Genomic DNA, 20,588 nt, shown 5'->3' with positions numbered 1-20,588 from the left:
GAGGGGAACAAGGGGGAAAAGGAAAAAGGACAGAAAAGTTTGGTTTAGTAGTGCCCTGTGTTTGAGCTCCCTGGACTGCACTCGCCTCCTCAAGTGTGTGTCCTTGTCCAGGGTTCAGAACATCAGTTCCTGTGTTGAACTCTACCATACCTCTCTACACAATGGTAATGCACATTTACAGTGTATAAGTTTTGGGGTTTACCATGCAAGAATACTTTTTTTTTTCCTTCTCGTGTGTGTGCCATGTGTATAATGTTTTTAATAAGCTCAGTTCTACACCCAGAATAATTTACATAGGAGGACGATAGTTATGCCGACAGCTCGGATAAAGGGGGTGGGGGCAGGGGGGGGGTGGTAACCACGGTGATGAGTGCTTCCTGGAGGATGAGTGATTTGGAAGGGGCGGGCAGATGGGGAAAGGGGAGGAGCCTAGCCAATGGGATCAGCGGCATTCCCAGACTTTGACTGTTTGATCTACGCTTCCAGTCACCACGTAGGGAGACGTCTTATGGAAATCTGTAGAGGGAGAAAAAAAAAAAGACAACACATTTATTGGCTATTTTTCATGTTGTGTAAAGACAACAAACAAACAAACAATCGCATTTGACATCCAATAAAGGAATAAGGGGACATTCCATCCTCCACAATAACACATGCACATGAGGCCTTACGCACTATTGAGCTATGTCTGCCACAGTTACGTGCCTGATTTTCCACCAAGCTACAAGCTTGAGAAATGAGTCATGGCAGCTGCTGCTGCGGACAGACACACCCTTGAAACAAGGGGGGGGGATGAGTTTGTTTCTAAGAAACAGGCCGGCTACTCACCCAGAGAGGTGACAAAGTGTTCGTGGGCCGTCAGGGTCTTGGTGCAGCGCTTGTTCTTGTAGTCCCAGATGCGCAGGGTCTTGTCGTCGGCGGTGCTCACAATGAACTTGCCACCGGGGTGGAACATGATGCCACGCACCCAGTTATCATGGCCAACCTGAGTAAGGAGAAGGGGGGGAGCGAGGGCGAGTTAAGAGATAAGGGCGAGAGATGTGGACACTGGAGCAAGCACACATGGAGGTACAGCAACATAAGTAGAGGGCTAATATAACGACATATAGCATTTTTTTTTTAAAAGGTTAAAGGTGCAGTCTTCAATCCCAATGAAAGAGTTGGTTGACATTTGAATTTAATAGCCAATCAAATACAACCCTTCCTTCAGTGCTCTTGAAGCAACATTATTGATTGAATGGAAGTGTATGTTGGTCGGTTCGAGTCTTTTTGTTAATTTCCCCATGACACATCCAGGCCAAACATTTTTTTGCACAACATCATGAGTACAAATCAGAGGTTTTTTTTTTTTAAGAACACACATTGAACATACAACTGGAGAACTGTGAGGAGAAATTCAGAGAATTTGACAAAATAGTGTATAGTATTAGAGAGTCATGTCCTACAGATTTAAGCCACTAAGCTCTACTCCTTATCAGATTCCAAAAATAATTCCGTGGAAAATGCATGGATTCCAGTTGCTACTACTGGAATCAACTGGAATCCATGCTTTTTCACAGAATTATTTTTGGAATCTGATCCCTCATCATACCTGTTCATTCGTACTCGTCGCTCGACTTATCGTGACTAAATTCAAGATGGCGGTGAATGGTAAACTTCTTGAAGGTACTGTCAGAGACTTTCTAATGAGGAGACACAGCACTCAAAATCCTCCATAGAAATGCATGGGCTTAGTTTGTAACACCAATATGGCAGTTGTCTACGCATATCACACGCATATCACACCCCTTCCGCGGCAAAAAGTTGTGGAGCAAGATTGCAGTAGATTGGTGTCGTGAAGCCTTGCCCACGCGCATTTTCTGCCGAGATGGATGCCCGATGAGTGCCCAAAAAGCGTTGTCATATGGCCGCCGAGTGGAGGGACTTGCCTAAAAGGACTTTGGTACTGTCTGTATAAATAGTCTTGTAAATAAACCACCAGTGCTTTTTCAAAGTTCTCAATGTCTCATTTTAAATGTCAGGGCACTCCGAAGTCTACCAATGAAGTGTGGAGCTACTTTGAGCCTCGTAAATGGTGTAAAACAGTGATATATTTGCATGGCTTGGCCGATGCCCGAGGCACCCCCTTTGAAAACCTGTTGGTAACATCGGCTAACTAGCGCCAGATTTCGGAGTGCAGGGGACAAGCCGAGTTGAGCTATGAGACATACGTTCACGCGTGCTTATGGGGGATAAAGGGTTAAGGCTGCCAGTCTTATGACATGTTATTTTCTATATTTTTGATATGTTGCTGAGTGGATCATAAACGGCCCCAGCAATGAAGAAAAGTGATTGATAATGACTGACTGACTATTATTGTGTTACATGCTTCAAATATAAAGCACTTTGACCTGCATTCTGTGTATGAAAGGTGCTATACAAATAAAGCTTATTATTATTATTGTTATTATTATTATTATTACTATTACTCGGTATCATGTTTCAACACACTTTAGGTCAATATCACACCAAACTTCTCCCTTTAAGCAGCGCTGAGGTGGCCAACTCACCAGGGTCATAAGACACATGCCCGTACTGACATCCCACATCTTGATGGTCTTGTCTCTGGAGCCAGAGAGCAGGAATGGACCAGGCTTGCCGCTCTTCTTGTTCTACAACACATCAGAACAGCACATCGGCAACAGGGTTTTGGAGTTCAAAGTTCAAGTTGACTGGTCTTTAGCAGATGTTTTTTTTATAAAAAGCGACATGGACTGGCAACGGCTAGTTATGAACTAAATTAAGATGACTTAAGTACGGTCTAGGTTCACTAGGTGTAAGTAACCATATTCTCACACGGAAATGAAAACACCTAAACACCTATTTAATGTGCGGCAAAACCACATTCTCTCTCAGTTATGTGCACACATGTAAAAACAGGCACACACTCTCTCAGTTATTCTCTCTCTCTCTCTCTCTCTCTCTCTCTCTCTCTCTCTCTCTCTCTAACACACACACACACACACACCTCTGAGCCGGTGGCCTCCAGGATGGTGGGGTGAGCGCTCTCAGGCGCCCAGGAGATGCATTCCACCACGTGCTCGTGCTCCCGCAGCTCAGCCTTGCACTCTTTGGTGGCCACCACCCACACGCGGACCGTCTGGTCGTTGGAGCAGCTGGCGATCAGCGTGCCGTCCTGGTTGGGCCGCACCATGCGCACCCACTCCCTGTGGCCCGTGAACGTCTTCACACAGTAGCTAGAGGGGAAAAAAGACGATGCTTGGGTCACTCCACAGTGCAGTAAAGGCAGAACACATTTTGGAATATGAATACAACAGTGTTGTTTATTGCACTAAAGGCGTTTTTCCACCAACAGAGAACCCGTTCTGGAACCGGTTCCGTTCAGAATTCTTTGAACCTTGGTGCGATCTAGTGAACCAGCCCGCATTTCAACCAGTTTTGAACCAAACCAAGGGTGTGTGCAAAAAAAAAGTTAATGAGATGCATAAACGGGAGAATGATATGAACAGTCGTCCCGGAAAAACAGCAGAAATTAGTTGTTTAAAGGGAAACTTGGCAGGATTAGCTATATTTCCCCCTCTGCTGGAGAAATTGTGCATTAGGCTATTTCAAACTGTGGAAAAAGGTAATGATAAAGCACATGGATTTGTTTACAAGTTAGCGAAACGGTTAGCATAAGTTCGGCAGAACAATGTGGATCTTACAAGGTAAGAAACACGATTTAAAACGAGTTTCTTGTTTCTCACTTCTCTTTCCGGGACGGTAGTCTCAATGTTGCAAGGTTGGTTTTCCGCCTGGGGAACGCTAGGGGCAGCGGGAAAAGTCCCCATTTTCACCGGAACAGGTAATTTAACCATCCAAATGATTTCTAAACGGGTTTATTACGTTGAAATAGTTGCCAAGTTCCCCTTTAAAATGCTAGTCAACGTCTGCAGTGTAATGCTAGTTGACTAGTTTTGTTTATTCATGGCAACAGTTGATATGGACGGATAAGGCTATTATTAGTCAATGACATTCTATACCCCATCAGGAAAGAGCACATCATATTCATATGTGCATTCGTGTCTTGGCTGCATTAGGTGCCGAATCATAATCCATCAGGGATTGATGATGGATGACTTTTTATTTCAAAAAGTCTACTTAATTAAAATAAGGATTGGCAGTACTGGGTCTGTGAGTTCTTCCTGGTCCGACGGCCAAACCCTAATCAGACATCTCGGTTTCACACAGGTCCTGAGCAGCCCCCTCTGATCTTGGGATGGATGAATAGAGTGTATACTGTGCGAGGGTGAGGGCCTGGAGAGACCGGTCTCATGACTGAGCACTCTTCAGACAAAAACAAGCTCTGCCCTCTGGTCAAAACAATGCCCCTAGTTCAGCTGGGGTCACAACGACAGCGAGCAATTGTCTTAGCAGGAGAGGAAGAACCAAGGGGGCAACCTCATGAATGTGTAGAGTGTTTGCGGTTCGCGGCATTCCATTTCAAAGCATAAGATCACAGGGTGCAAAGGAATGTACCGCTGTCTTGCTGGATCTAACCGAATTGCTACATAGTGCTGAATGCACTTATCTTAACTTAGATCTGAGAGATTCATTAAGCAAACCTACTTTTTGTGTAAATATTTTAGTTATTCATTTCAGTAAGCGATGATTAGTAAGAGCAGGTAAAGCTGTTTTATACATACCCAGTGGCTACCTCCCACATCTTCATGGTCTTGTCTCTGGATGCAGAGATAATGTGATCACCGTTGGGCATGATAGCAACTGACGACACGTTGTGGTCATGCCCTGCAAGAGACAGAGTGGCTCATTATCAGAGTGGGGTGTGTGTGTGTGTGTGTGTGTGTGTGTGTGTGTGTGTGTGATCCAATTTGTTTATCATCTAAAACCGTTAACAGCTGTTAGAGGTTTGCACAGCCTCAGAGAAATGCTGAATTAGCATGATGAGAATCATCAGTATACCCAGGTGGATACAGTGGCAAATCCCTCCAGTTTGGGTGACCCTCCACATTATCATTATGCTCCATAAGTCGAGTGAGCATTTGATTTCACCAAACGCCAACACAGATGGTTTCTGTGTGACAGAAACGGTGCTTTGCTGCGATGGGTTGGGAAGTTTGGAACAGAGAAGAGGATGGAGTGTGTGTGTGTGTGTGTGTGTGTGTGTGTGTGTGATGGGTGGGTGGGGGAAACAATGTCACCTAATCGGAGGGGATAATTAAGGGCGGCTGGTCAGAGGCACTAATCCACCCAAACAAGCCGACCCCCCGGGGAGGGAGTCTGATGACTGTGTGGACACACAAGGCCACCAGAGGGGAGAGAGGCCAGGCCAGGCCAGGGGAGGGGAGGGGAGGGGAGGGAAGGTTCCCTGAGGTCGGGACTGTACTGCATCAGACAGAAGCCATGGAACAAAAGAAGAAGGGTCCGGCCGACGAAATACGGCTGACACACAAACCTGATTTTCCTGACATTTAATAACTAACTACACAAGCACACAATATGCACCAAAATAAATTTGTGCAATGGGGTTAAATGGTTCGACCAGTGTAATGGGATAGCGCTGACCATGAGGATCTCTGAGGCAGATTACCTCCTGACCCAAACAGGGTTGTTACATTAATCCCAGCTGGGTTAATCGGCGCAATCAGTAGGGTCCAGATAAAGGAAATACAGTCAGGGGCAGTCTCACTCCATCTCTCAGACAGTAAGTAGAGTCACAGCCAACTGTTTGCAATGCCACTCGGAAACATAAACAACTCCTTAAATTCACCGTCAGAGTCGTCTTCAAAGATTAAAGACTGGGAGAAGCATTGCCGTGCCTGTTCTACACTGTGCAGGGTTGTGAGGAAAACCATATAAGAACATAGAGTATGTTAAAGTGGAAGGTTCTGTGTCCCATTACAATAGGCATTCACTAAACTGCAAGAGGGTTTTAAAAAAAGCCCTTAATCCCAAAACTGCCTAAATATTCATGTGTGTTCTGAACATTAATGTATTTTCTGAACATTAATGTACGTTCATGTGTGTTCTGAACAGTAATGTATTTTCTGAACGTTAATGTACGTTCATGTGTGTTCTGAACATTAATGTATTTTCTGAACGTTAAGTAAGGGATAATTGATTGATTACCCCGCTTATTATACGGCCAAAACAAGAAAAGAAACTTAACACAATGGGTCTTTAAAAAATGATTGTGCTACCGTTTTGTGACTTCCGCTGACAAAATAAATAGTTCGCCACACAGACAGAATTTGACAGTTTCAGGTGTTGTGTGGCAACATATTACAAGCTGACTTTAAATTTCAAAGAAATTCCATTGCAATAAGCGAACGGACTTCTTGCGGAGTGATATGAAAGACGTTAATCAGAAGCACAAAACCCGTTGCCATTGACAGCGGTGATTATATACTTTGCCAGTGATTATATAGATTTAACAGACCTCTGAACGTTGGGAAGGCCCATTCATGTGAATAGAACTCTGCAGCACTCTGAAGAGCCGTGTAATAATGTATGTTTATGTGTGTTCTGAACGTTAATGTATTTTCTGAACGTTAATGTATGTCCATGTGTGTTCTGAACGGTGTCTTACCATGCATGGTCCTGATGCACTCGAAGCCCTGGAAGTCCCAGAGCTTGATGGTCATGTCGGCGGAGCACGAGGCCAGCAGCTTGCCCGACTGGTCAAAGGAGATATCTTGCACAGAGTCTGTGTGGCCCTTCAGGGTGCGCTCAAAGTCTCCCGCCTCATAGTCCCACACCTGCACAGGGGGAGAGGGAGAGGGAGAGGGAGAAAGAGAAAGAAATGGAAATGAAGAGTTTAAAAGACAAAAGCAAACACTCCATACGCCATAATGATATCTAAAACACCACGGTGAATCACTGAAGCACTTTTAAAGTTCCATCATCATCAAGCTAAACGATAGCAGAAAAAAAAAGCCCCAACAGAGCCATCCCAGACAAGGCCAGATTAAAACTGCCTACATCGTTGACATCGGTCATGACTTACAAACAATTCACAGGCAAATGAATGACATGACAAGCCTGCAGGGTAGATGGGAGGGGGACTAGGGGTAGAGTCAACAAGCCGCCCGCCTGCCATCAACAGGGTGTTAGATCTGCTAAAGGTCAGGAGGAATCCCTCATGAATTGCTGCTCAGATCAGTGGGAAATGTCAGCGGCTGACTTGTATGAGGGCCAATCACATGGAGTCTCACAGAGACACTTCCAGAAAGACCCAGTGGTGAAAGGGTGGCTCCTCGCATGTAAAAAGCCACACACACACACACACACACACACGGGTGGGGGTGCTTTGTCTGGATCAATACATGTGCTGCAGGGAACAGATGAAAAGCCTGAATTGGCACAGATCATTCCAGTTCACACATATTTTGAGCCAGAGCTGAAAAGCCAGGTTGGGTAACAATGGACATCATACTACACATACAAATGAACTTACTATGCTTGAAAATTCAAATACAGTTTTTTTCTCCTATTCAACACAGAAAAGGCCAGATTGTCACTGGGTTACTCCATTCAGGTATGCAGGATTATTGCCTTTTACTGCTTTTAAATGAGCAGTCACAGCAACATTGGCTCCTTTCCACAGACTACCAGCTGCCATGAAACACACAGAAACTATGGCAACCCATAAACTATGATCAACATTGACCTTTTTCCTCTATGAATTCATTTTCCTCATGAATGTGAGAAAGCAAGGAGACAGGGAGAGGCAAACAGGAGGAGGAGGAGAAGGATGGAGAGGGAGGGGAAGGGATGAAGAGGAGGAGGAGACAGGGAGCTTGGCCTGCGTTGCCCCTGGTGACCACTGCATCACCAGCTCTCCATGGAGACTGAGTGAGTCAGCAGAAAAGAGGACAGCGCATGTCTCCTCCTCATCCTCTTGCAGTACCACCACCCGCTGCTCATTCAGTGGACCGTCAGGAGGAATAGAAACACAAGAACGGTGTAGAACACATACACTATATAATCTCAATACAAGAGCAAAGAGCCAATCTCACCAATGATGGAGGTTTAAAAAAAAAAAAAAAAAAAATCCTCTGCATGCTTAATACTTTCTCTCTGATGAGACACGCCTCAATCACATCATCATAGCATAGTTATGACTCAATCCTGACTGCACACAATTCCATTCAGCTGTCCGACTTTTGAGGGTGTTGTTCTGAATGAGGGTGTTCAATGTTCAGTGTTTGAGGGTGTTCATGGCACACATGCACACACACACACACACACACACACCTTAATAGTGGCATCTTCGGAGGCGGACACCATGACGCTGAAGAGCGGGTGGAATATGACGCGTGTGACGGGGCTCCTGTGGCCACTCAGGGCATACTTCTCCGGGGGCCGAGGGATCCACTCTTTGGGGTCCCTCTTCTGGCCGATGGGGCCTCCTAGGGTGATCTCCTCCTTAGCGTCGCTCAGCTTGGACTCCAGCTCCATGACCTGAAACACACACACAGACCACACAGGTCTCAGAATCTACAGAGATGGTAACATGGTGTGAACGGGCCTGTGAACAGTCATGTGTACCCAAATATATCGAAAACTAGGGATGCTACTCTGGCATTCATTTAAAAACAGGTCCTAAAGACATGGGTTGCTATTCTACCATGGGTTTAAACACCATGTATGGCGTGCAACATTGATGCCCAAAGTAGCTGCTTACACGTGTGAGACTTTTGTTCACATAAAAGGCTTGATTACATAACATACCATATACACACACTCAGTAAAAGCTAAACACTTAGAGTATTTTCATATAAATGGAAATAATCAGTGCACAACATGTTCTAGGCACAACGTTAAGCTGTCTGGCTCTTTACAGAGGCCCAGTGTAGGCCCAAGGAGATCATGACATGGAGCAAAGCTGTACTGATTTCTTAACCAGGATCACCCATCAGGCATGCATAGTTTGATTGGCATGTACAGGATGGCAATGAGTCACAATGTGTGGGGTGCTTTGACCCACTCAAACGTAGTTCAAAAGACAACATACTTTCTTTTGTAATCTGATGACCGATGTCCATTTCTTTTCCAAAAGGCCTGCATATTTCTTATCTAATTCTTCATTCTGGAAGATATGAGAGAGAGAGAGAGAGAGAGAGAGAGAGAGAAAAAGAGAGAGAGAGAGAGAGAGAGAGAGAGAGAGAGAGAGAGAGAGAGAGAGAGAGAGAGAGAGAGAGAGAGAGAGAGAGAGAGAGAGAGAGAGAGAGAGAGAGAGAGAGAGAGAGAGAGAAAACATTACTACATGTATTGCTAGCTTTAATTGGAATCAATATGGAAATGGGGGTAACGGCTCATAAAGCTCAGGAGACCATACTGCTTACTGTATTTTGAGAGAAGAGAGACAATAACAGGGTTTCTGTGACATCTTACAAGATCCGCTGCTATAACATCAAATCATGAAAATAACTTAATTGACTTTCATACCAGACGAGAAATCAGCCCTTACCATGTCCATCTCTGCCTCTTTCTTAAAAACGGAGTATGCCTCTTCATGGCCGTTGGACCGGAGGTAATCGGCTATCGCTCGATTTCTGGAAAACACAAATGGAAACAGGGTGAGCGAGTGCTAATATCCAGCTGTGGTGTAGGGGTGCTGAGTAGCATTCACGTTCACAGTGTGTCCACAAAACACAGGAAGGTATTAATAGTGTAGGGTCACTGAACACAGGACGATAAAATTGAGCAGCATCATTTTCAGCCTTAAAAACAGCAGACCAGGCCCCAGCAGTGGCGCAACTGGCTGGGGCACCTGCACCGTATCCCGGCGACCTGGGTTCGATTCCCGCCCCGTGGTCCTTTCCGGATCCCACCCCTGCTCTTTCTCCCATTCGCTTCCTGTCACTATCATTAAAAGCATAAAAAGGCCAAATAAATATATTTAATAAAAAAAAAAATAAAAAATAAAAAAATATAAAAAAAAACAGCAGACCAACCCATTTCAAAAGCTAGCTACAGTGTAAGCTTTCTGGTCCCGAGCAGACACAGACACATGCAGGTGCTGTGTGTGCGATAAAGGTGTCGGTGATTTGGACAGAAAGCCCGAGGGGCATGTATCTAATGCGAGTCTCCCCGCTGGCCGGACACTGGAGATCAGGAGGTGCGATGGGGAGAGTGTGGGCAGCCAAGCGAGAAATGAAATGCTGAATCACTGCCAATCAAACCGAAGCGCAGAGTGAACAGAGGGAGCCGCAAGCGCCTCCTTGATGGACAGGGCCTGATGAAGACGGAGATGGATTAAGCCACTGCTGTACAGCTGAGAGAGCGTGAGGAAGACTAGGAGACTTAGAAAACACCACTGCTGTATAGCTGAGAGAGCGTGAGGAAGACTAGGAGACTTAGAAAGCACCACTAGTGTACATGGTGATCGAGTCTGTTGCCATGGTGTTTGTATGTTCAGTTTTTCATGAAGGCTTGACGTTTTCTTTAGAGAGTTCAACACAAAAATAACCTCAAACAGGGCTGTAAAGGACTACATATATGTAGCAGCTTAGCACTAGTGACACATAATTTAAAATGTATTCTAGAGTGTTGCCTAGAGATGAGGTTTAACTAAATGCCTAACTAAAGGGGGGGGGAAGGATGCCACACCAAGGAAGGCCAGCACTCTATATGAAGCGACATTAACAACACAGTGTTTCCCATACATTGACTTATTTGTGGCGGCCCACCACAATATCAACATTGACCACCACACAATGATTTTCCAGGTTGTACTAAATCTCGTTAGCATCATAACCACACTGCGCTAATTGTTAAAAACTGTTGTATTCAAGTTAATTCTGCAAACCAACCACCACAAATGGAATTCAATTCTGTGGGAAACACTGACAACATCACATAAACATACTCCTCTGCCACAAAAACAGGAACCTAAATGGTTCCTGTTACAAAGTGCAGATTAAACATAAGACTTGTGGAGCTGTCCATTCTTGATGAGACTTGTGAGTGCTTGATGAAAACAACACACAACACGGCCACACCGCTCATCTTGTCCAGTGATTCAGTGTTACGCAAACACGCCCTGCGTCCCCTCTCCGAGAGTGGTGAATATTTCATGAGCTCATTGCAGAACTAAATTTAGTCCCTGGCCATCAGAGAGAGCTGCTCTCTCGCTCCTCCACCCCACGGCTCTGATTTACAGAAGCGCAACGTGGCCGTGGGGAGTAGCTACACTTATGATTACGGAGAGATTTAGTGATTCTGTAAATTAGCACAAGCTGTTGTGAGAGCACTAAACCCATTACGTCCTCATCTGGCCTTTGCTAGTATTCAGCACGTCGTACCAGGGTTTATTTCAGGAAAGACACAACATGATAAATAATTAACATGCCTTCAAAAAAAGCCAATATGCTGGCAAGGACAGACTAGAGATAAGTAAGCTTACAACTAAGGCAAACCCCAGAAGACACATCAGGGATGAGTTGTTACTGATTTGTCTTTAGAACTTAAAACAAACACATTTCACCCAAAAGAGAGCATTTTGGTACACTAGGCGACAACCCCAAGTTCTCTTCCAAGGACCTCGGTGTCAGTCCCATGAGACCTTATTTGCAGGAGAAACTCTTCAGCAGTGCCATGATGACATCACCATTTTGTAATGGAGAACTGTGGCACTGTGTCATCCAGAGGACTGTTCCATGGCAAAATAAATAAAAGGTTGAGAACCAGTCCTGTCCAATACACTCAAGCTGAATGGCACAGCCACAGCGGTTTTGGGGTCTCAAACAGTTAGCTTACTTTTTGCTGTGGTTGCTACGCAGTAATACACTATCTTCATGCATCTCCATTAAAGTCATCATATCATGATGAATGAGGTATATGCAACACAATATCTGAGAAAATCAACAGGCTTAATTTAACATAACAAGCCACTTTGTAAATGTGTACCTGTGTGTGCGCGTGTTTTAATATTTAACACTTACAGCTCGTCACGTTGCCTCTGCGACAGCACCATAGTGGCTGCAGGGTTGGGGTGCTGCCTCTGCTGCAGCCGTTTGTTGCAGGGGTGTGTGTGTATCTGTGTGTGTGTGCACGTGTGTGTCTGCCACTACACGGCACTCTGCTTAGCTCCTCTGCGGAGAGTGTGTGTGCGTGCGCACACGTGTGTGTGTGTGTGTGTGTGGGGGAGTGTCCCGCTCGCTCTCTAGCGTAGAGGCCGAGATGTAGAGAAGCCGGCACTAGCAACACACTCCTAGGAGAGAGGTGGCTTCTGGAAAGTCCCTAAACGTTGAGACCAGGTGATGCTCGCAGGTGATGGGGGGGGGGGGGCCAAGGTTCAACAGCAAGATCTTCCCTTCATCTGGAGAGAAAAAAGCAGAGAGAAAGAGAAGTTTAGTTTAGTTTTACTTTCTAATGATTATGCCCGAGAGGGAAAACCGAGCCAAATACACCAAACACTAAAAGATTACATGATATGACTTTCTGGTTTGACAGGCTGATATTTCAACCACAGTATTACATGTGTATTCAATACCTTCACACAGACCAAAACAAACAAACAAGCAAATAAAAAAGAAACATGTTCACAATGATTATCTTACACCCATCATTCACATCTCTATGTGACAGCACTACAGTACAAAACCGTCATTCCCCACAGAGAAAGCATCTCAGATTACAAAGTTTTATCTCCACATGGTCATCAGTATTTGAAAATATTGAGAAGAGCCAACTGAAGACTAATAACAAACTAATAATAACTACCCATGAGTTAACAGGGTAGGAACTGTTGTGGGCCTATTCATTTATTTAATTTCTTCTTCCTCTTTGTCCCGTCTAATAATAAAAAATGTAAAAGTAACACTTCCATATTGCCAACATATCAGTAAGTATGCAATGCCTTGCCCTCCTTGCACCAGTGTACACCCACAACATGCAACAAAGCCTCCAGACTGGTGATACCTGGGGCGACAATAGGCTTAATATTCTTAGCCCCCCGAGCTGGGTGGAGGGGGGCGATCTGGTGAAGGGATTACTAATCCCTATGGCAAAGGGAAGAACCAAATGCCCCCATATATGTACTAAATGCACTAATCCCTTCCATCTTCTCAAAACAAACAATACTATGCAGGTGAAATGAAAAGGGAAAGATATTGTGCAGTCAGTGCTACTGAACCTGCTATTAGGACTGTAAATGGTCCCAGAAAACAGGAGATCCCTTCTCTTTAAATAAATAACTAAATAACTAAATAAAATAAACCACAAGCATCTTAGCCAGCTTTTCTCTGGTTCAACCAACATCATTTACATTTCAATACGCCCACCCTTGCTGCTTAGAGGCCAAAGCACATACATCTGAGGGCACAAGGTCGCAGCAGCCTCTTGTCAACAGACAAAAGTGAGGTCTATTTTCAGTTGGACTATGACATAATCGCCAAGGCAACGCCAGCTCTGACACTCCAGTGAGAGGGCACAGTTCACTCGCCGCCGGGAGCGTGTCAACCATGTGAGAACATTCTGTCACAAACCACCTCACCCTAGCATGTGTGAACCCAGACCAACATGATAGCAAATCTGAATCTGCTCTGCGGGTCAGTCTGGAAAGGACACCCATTTCTGAACATGCCACTTTACTTCTGGGGACATAAGCATTAGTGAAAATAAAGTTAAATGGGTGCATTAAACCACCAAAATTGTTTCAGAAGTGCAGCAAACACATCTTTCTTGTAAACGAAAGTTTAAAATGCAGTTATTTATTCAATTCAAAAAAGCTAACCCGTTCCTGGATTTTTGGTGATTTGGAAACGAACATCAATGGGATCCTACCCAGACTGACGTGCAGAGCAAATTCAAATTTGCCAACAAGTTTGTCTGGGTTCACCCAAGCTACCTCAAACCCTGGTTTCACCAAACCTCTCAAGGACTGGCAAACATACCGGCATTTAAAGATTTACATGTTTATTCAAGCCCATACTCTCTGGACCATTTCGATCTTTGTACCTTACAGTCGACCTCTTAACTGACAGAGGACTCTCGAATATGTTTTCGAAGACATTCACCAGTAAGTGCCAAACTTTGTCTAGGAAAGCAAGTTGAGGCTAGAGACAGAGGAGTTGGTGTTGATTCAAGGTAAGGGTAGGACTTAAGACTTTGAGCTGTGGCCTCAGTTAATCCTTATCCAAGATAAACCATGCCGACTGGTGACAAGACTAGTCTGTAGTGTAGGCTTAGGCTACACACAGAATTTAAAGGCCTGGTTAGTGAGCTGATACAGAGAACAGTCCCCACACTACCAATTCTCCTCATGGCACTGTTCATTTGCTTAAATGCTTTCAAATGTTGTGTTTTATTTTCCATATTATATACTTTTTAATTACTTTTTGCTGTTAGTGAATGTGTGTGTGTTGTCTGGCGTTGGGGCTGCTCAAGGATTCGGAGACCTTGAATTTCCCCTGGGGATCAATAAAGTATCTATCTATCTATCTATCTATCTATCTATCTATCCATCCATCAATCTGACACCACAGACAAGGGCAATCTGATCAGACAGCCAACCAAAACCACCTCAATTAACAGTTTTGAACCACAGACTGCAAACTAAAGTATGCATCATGCTAACACACCGCCATTTCAAGGCTACACGGACCCAAATGACCCCCCCTCCCCTCCTGCCTGTTATAACATCTGCCAGTTTTGATTATAGGTTAAGTTAAACATTTTACACACACACACACACACACACACACACACACACACACACACACACACACAAACCTCTCTATACTTATAAATCACATAGAGGATCCACTGTGGAACATAGACAAGATGGCTGCATCTCCACCACATGACCTCAAAGGACATCACTTTGTACTCTACAGGCTACTGCACTCAAAACTGCCGCCATGCATCACTGTAGGACACAAGCGGGCTGCAGGCGACTGCTTCACCTAGTGCTCACTCAGGTTCTGATATAGACCCTTTCAACTAGGTAAACAAAAACAATGCTTGAACGTTCTATTTGGGCCCCAATCTACTTCCTCTGCATTAAGATAACATATGGAACGCTAAAAAGGAAGTCTTGTGGGGCCAGCTATGATGCTGATAATGGAACTCTCTTGAAAGGATCCATATTTGGGACAGAGGCAGTGAAGTGATGTGCGTCATAAAAGAGATTCAGAAAACATGGCCTAGAATCTCAACATGATGAAAACAAACAACTGGGAGCCAATGTACCAAATAAAAGGCATGTTAGGGTCTTAATAATAATAATAATAATAATAATAATAAGCTTCATTTGTATAGCACCTTTCATACACAGAATGCAGCTCAAAGTGCTTTACATTTGGAGTATGTAACACAATAAGTCAGTCAGTCATTATCAATCACTTTCACTTCTTAGGCTATTGGTCAATTCCTAAACTGCCTTTTCCAATAGACTCAGGAAATCAAATACAGGGATCATGTACATCATAAAACTACTCAGATTTAAATTCATTCCAGATGAAATGGAAATCATGGGGACCCAATGCAACCAAACCATCCCTTACTGATGCACAAAAGGCCTGCAGGTGATAAACAAATAAAACCACAAGAAATGCTTCCTTTCAGGCAAAACATGGCATACACAGATTTGGGCGGCCATCTGCCATCACATGGCAGGGACCTGGACACAACAAACAAACAATAACGACCACCCACAAAGATACTCAGGAGGTCTGTGTGTGTGTGAGAGAGAGATTTCTAAATGGATTTTTCATAGGCTATGTGACCAAACTATGTTGTACCATGTTCCATAAAATCCAAGGAGTCTCAAACTGCTTAGAAGGTCAAGCACGCCTACCCAACACCTCAACACGGTATGGAAATGTGCTCATGGCATCAATGCAAACAGCTAAACAAGGTAAACTGTGCTTGATCAGAAGCAACAGAAGTGAGAGACAATTCATTGCCCATGTAGGCCTAGACATGTGGCCTGCTAGTCTGCCATAAAGTGATTAAACAAGGAACTATGCATGGAGAGCTGATTAATCCAGAAACGGATTCAATAAACTTATACATACCTAGACCATCAGTACTTACTATCCAGAGCATTGGAATGGCCTCAAACTTCAGACTTGTTCACATCACAACAAAAGAACCACATGAACGGCTTGGGCACAGATATGAGGTGGACTAGTAACACATTGCTTTGAATGCTGCAGCTGCTACCACGATTTTAATAAGTAGAAATAACAGAAATAGGGAAACGAGAGAACCAGTGGGGACTTGTCCAACATGCAAACATCATGGTCATAACTCTTGAGAAATGAAAACAAGCTCCAGCACATGCACACCACACATGTGATCCACACCAGGTTGAAAACACAGAGATGCAGTCAGCAGGCTTAAGGGCTTCATCCCTTTTGTTCTCCAGTGCATTTTACAATGCTCATTACTCTAAGGAGCACTTAACGCATCATAGTCTCGCTGCCTAATCAATTTTTACTATTTGCTATGGTGGGGTATCAGATGGGGGTTGGGGTATGGTGTAGGGGTGGATTGGCAATGTTTCAGCAAGAGGAAGTCTTCTGATGGATGCTGTAATTTCCCCATAAAGGTATACGCTGCTATAGAAGAACAGACTACCAAACCGAGGGTGAGCCTTAAATAAAGGTATTGATTACCTGTCAGCATACAGACAGGATCGTTCACGAGATATCTGCTCATTTCCTCTAAATGGCCAACATGACTTCTGCTAAATTAGTCCTGCTTGCCATGATGCTCAAGGTATTAGGAAGAGTGAAAGGTAAGGTTGTGACATCTGATGCTGATGATGACTACACTTTCAGCTGGTAAATGTACAATAACAATATCTCCTCACACCAAAGATAGCCTAATGCGCACAGGAAGACTCTGAATGTGGTCTAGCTAGTAGAGCATTTGTGGACAGTAGCCTATATGAATTAAATTCAACACGATGGTAAGACAACACTGTTTTAAACACTTGTTTGCATCACAGAATTTCTTGTCAACTTTGATCAAAGCATAATAGGGTCATATCCTGAGGATATTCGCAAAGTATATGGACACTAACAACTTCAAGACATCCACTTTCAATACTACACTCTTCACAAAAGGCTTTACACAAATGTGATACAGTGAAACTATGAGATGACCACAAGCACTCAGGTATGTGGTTTATTCTCAATCATATAGAATTTTGCTCTGAATAAATCTGTTGAATAAAGAACAAACAACAAAGAACAAATAACTTGTGTTATTAAGTCGATGCAGTGTTTCCCACAGAATTGAATTCTATTTGTGGTGGAAACAGTTTTTAACAAATTAGCGCAGCGTGGTTATGATGCTAACCAGATTTAAGCACAATTTAGTACAAGCTGGAAAATCATTGTGTGGTGGTCAATTTTGATATTGTGGTGGGCCACCACAAATTAGTCAATGTATGGGACAATGTATTCAACATCCTTTGAACCTGAGGTTCCTTAATTCAATTAGCCTAGTCTTAAATAATTGTGCTTCAATTCGATTAACCCACATCAGCACCTTTCCTCCATCAGTAAACATACACAGAAGCCCAACCACAGGAAAAAATAAGTTTTATAATTCTAACTTATGGCCTCCTTACATCTAACAACTTTGACAAGATTTGGGAAAGATTCTTGAAAGATTGGGGTCTTTTGGGTAGAGCTTGAATGGGGGCATTAGTTAAAAGACTACAATCTTTCAAGAATCTTTTCCAAATCTTGTTAAAATTGTTTGGTGTAAGGTGGCCATTAGACAGTCTCACAGATAACCATGTTCTCACTGTAAACACAGGCTTGGGAGACACCAAAACAATGTTGCCCACAGAATCAATTAGAATGTGGTGTTTGGGTTGAAACCCTTATATATTTTTAGTCTATGGTTGAAACAGCCTGAGACATTCAGCTGTTGGAGAATGCAAAGTGAGAGGCTCAAAGACCATTAGGACAGAAACATGCGTTTCAATCTGTTTCAATCTCAAACAGCCAATGACGGAACCCCTCCCTTACGAGTCTGTCAGGTTCGTCAAAAGTCAAGTTTCTTTTCCATTATTAAAGCTTTTGCCTTCTGACCTAATTTAACGTTTCTTCAGACTCTGATGCTGAACAGTTTGTGTACAGTCAGTCAATGCATGAGCTCAGTCATAGTGTGAGATTCAAGCAGGCAAATCAGAGACCAGTTCAGAGACAAGGATAGCAAAAACTACACCAGTAAAGTTGTTAAAGATGACCAATTAAGATGTCTGGAGCTATGTTGCACAACACCAACATGATGGCCAAGTAAACATTTGCTTGTTTGTTTTATCATTTGGCTTAGTGGCAGTCACATTTTGCCAGAATCTGCTCCAATAGCGTACACTCTAAATTCTACATAGACTATTGTGTGACAACACAAATGTTTGATGTGATGAAAAGTATACGCTGGAACTATACACTAGCCAGGCCACAGTATTCTTTCTACGTAGTGGCCCGGTGAAAAAATATCCTCCATCATCAAAAGCTATTTATGATTGGTTAACAAATGAAAGTATAACAATGCAGACAGACACATTTGGACTACAGTGACTGGTGTGTGATCTGCCACATGACGAAAACTCCACCCAAAAGCTACTCAATGATTTATCTGTGTGCTAAATGTCTCCGCTAGCCAGCGGTCATGTCTAACACAAGCCCAGTTTACAAAAGCGGCATATGCTAGCCAACTGTATAAGGCTAGCTTATTTCTGCCATGAATTTTGGAAAATATCTGCAAGCCTCACGTAGGCCTCAGACCATCCACGGGGTAATTAACTGAATGAACCGTTAGATCACACTGCACATGTTCTGACTTCAGCCAAAGATGAATGAAATGACAGCAATGCCAACCTAGTACTAGACCACCGAGCAACATCAGTTCGGGCAGATCATACGTTTACTTGTCAGATCATGCCAAACTCCCTGAAACGTTAGACCAGGATTAATTTCATACTAGTTCTTAGAACATTTGCTAGCATGGGCGCACAAAAGCGAGACAGGCAAACTGGACTAGGAATTGTTACTTGATTTCGCCTCGCATCATTTCTGGGAATAAAATCAATTGAAAGACAGGCGACTGGGCGATGCTGGCCTGGGCTACAATTTCTTGCTAACTGACCAATCATTTGGTACAGCTCCCCCTCGCTTACTGGGGGACATTTGCTACCAAAAGTTAATTATACAAGACCAACCATAACATCATGTATGCCAAGTAACATTATCTCTGCTCAGCTGGTGAGCTATGGTGGTGTATCAGTTGTACAGGACAAAATACTGTTGTGGTAACGTTAGCTAGCATCTGAGGCTACGATGTGGCACTGAATCCTTGATACACGCCCAATTTTAACTGTGATGCTATCGTCCATCACTGAATATGAGCTATAAGCACGTAGTTCGGTATCATACAATTTCATCAATGTGTTGCTTTCTGCACACTGGTACTCTTCATATTTTACCACACAAACAGACAGATGACAACAAACAAGCATGTTAGTAATGTATTCTTTTTTTTAACCACTTAACTTGTTTGTCACCATGAAGTTTACGTCTCAGATTCACATTAGCTAATGTTGCGTAGGCTAGAAATATTTGCCTGTCAGCTAGCTTACCTCGATACTAACCTTAGCTTTCTGGCTACCTAGCTAACTTAGCTAACAAAGTCAAGTGGACTCAATTGGCGAGGAGTGCCGTTTTGTTTTACACACAATAATGATAACAGTATAGACAATATATTAACATACGCCCAAAGCCACAAAAGGACCTCCTCATTTACAAATTAAAGGTGAAAACAAGTATGAATCATGATACCTTTTTTGGTACAATTCCACCCTTTGCGATGGCTAGCCAGCTAGCTAACGGCCTATTCGCCATTTTGAGACAGGCAGGAGGCGCAAATTTTGCAGCCACATCGGCATTTTAAGCACTTCCTATTTTATACCATAACTTCACAATTCAGATGAAAACAAGCAGTCGTACCTTATTTGCAAACCCAGGTGTCATATACTAGTGACCACCAGTAAGTGAACGATAAAATATAAAAGCTTCTTAACAGGACGAGTCACTTCCGACAAACCAATACTCCCCGGCGAGGTCAATGTTGTTTCTCCTCCTATGTTTCTGTACCGCAATCGTACCCGAACGCCGGGCACGCGCACGGACGTCGATTGAAAACTGGGGCGCCTACGTTACGTGCAATAGTTGCAAAACAAGTGATGTGCATATTTCAGTGCATCTGTACAATTTCTTACCAGGCTGTTGCACGAGTCGATAACATAATGCTTCGCAGTTTACCAGCATCTGTTATCTGTCGCATTCGGAAACGAATGCCGAAACGTCACTACCTGATCACAATCAATGTTCCATTCAGACCTAAATGGAATGTTTCTAAGTGACATAAGACCTTCAAGTCCTCACTTAGGGTAGGCTACATCTAATGTGTAATCCACAAAAATTAACAACATGAATAAGAAACACAGTAGACCTAGCCTAGTTGTCATCAGAATATGTAACAGTAACAGTAACCTAATAACATATAAAATATGGTATTAGGTACTAATATAATAACATATAATAACATATAAAATATGT

At 43.4% G+C, this 20,588-nt stretch overlaps 1 protein-coding gene across 2 annotated transcripts; it reads right to left on the bottom strand.

The window, feature by feature from the left end:
• Positions 1-238: 238 nt before the first annotated feature.
• Positions 239-20,126, bottom strand: LOC125288151 (lissencephaly-1 homolog B-like). 2 transcript variants are annotated; one of them, XM_048234283.1, is made up of 10 exons: positions 19,977-20,126; positions 9,473-9,557; positions 9,017-9,091; positions 8,257-8,463; positions 6,590-6,758; positions 4,686-4,788; positions 3,008-3,236; positions 2,550-2,651; positions 829-985; positions 239-516 (listed from the first exon to the last, which is right to left on the bottom strand). In XM_048234283.1, the coding sequence occupies exons 2-10, from the start codon at positions 9,479-9,481 to the stop codon at positions 443-445; spliced, it is 1,125 nt and encodes a 374-aa protein (XP_048090240.1). In that variant the 5' UTR covers positions 9,482-9,557; positions 19,977-20,126; the 3' UTR covers positions 239-442. The 2 variants fall into 2 exon arrangements, with proteins under 2 accessions (XP_048090240.1, XP_048090233.1); XM_048234276.1 differs by lacking the exon at positions 19,977-20,126 and adding an exon at positions 11,949-12,289.
• Positions 20,127-20,588: the final 462 nt, after the last annotated feature.

This window comes from Alosa alosa, chromosome 2, assembly GCF_017589495.1.
Source record: "Alosa alosa isolate M-15738 ecotype Scorff River chromosome 2, AALO_Geno_1.1, whole genome shotgun sequence".
Taxonomy (NCBI): Eukaryota; Metazoa; Chordata; class Actinopteri; order Clupeiformes; family Clupeidae; genus Alosa; species Alosa alosa.
This window is presented reverse-complemented; position numbering and strand designations above follow the sequence as displayed.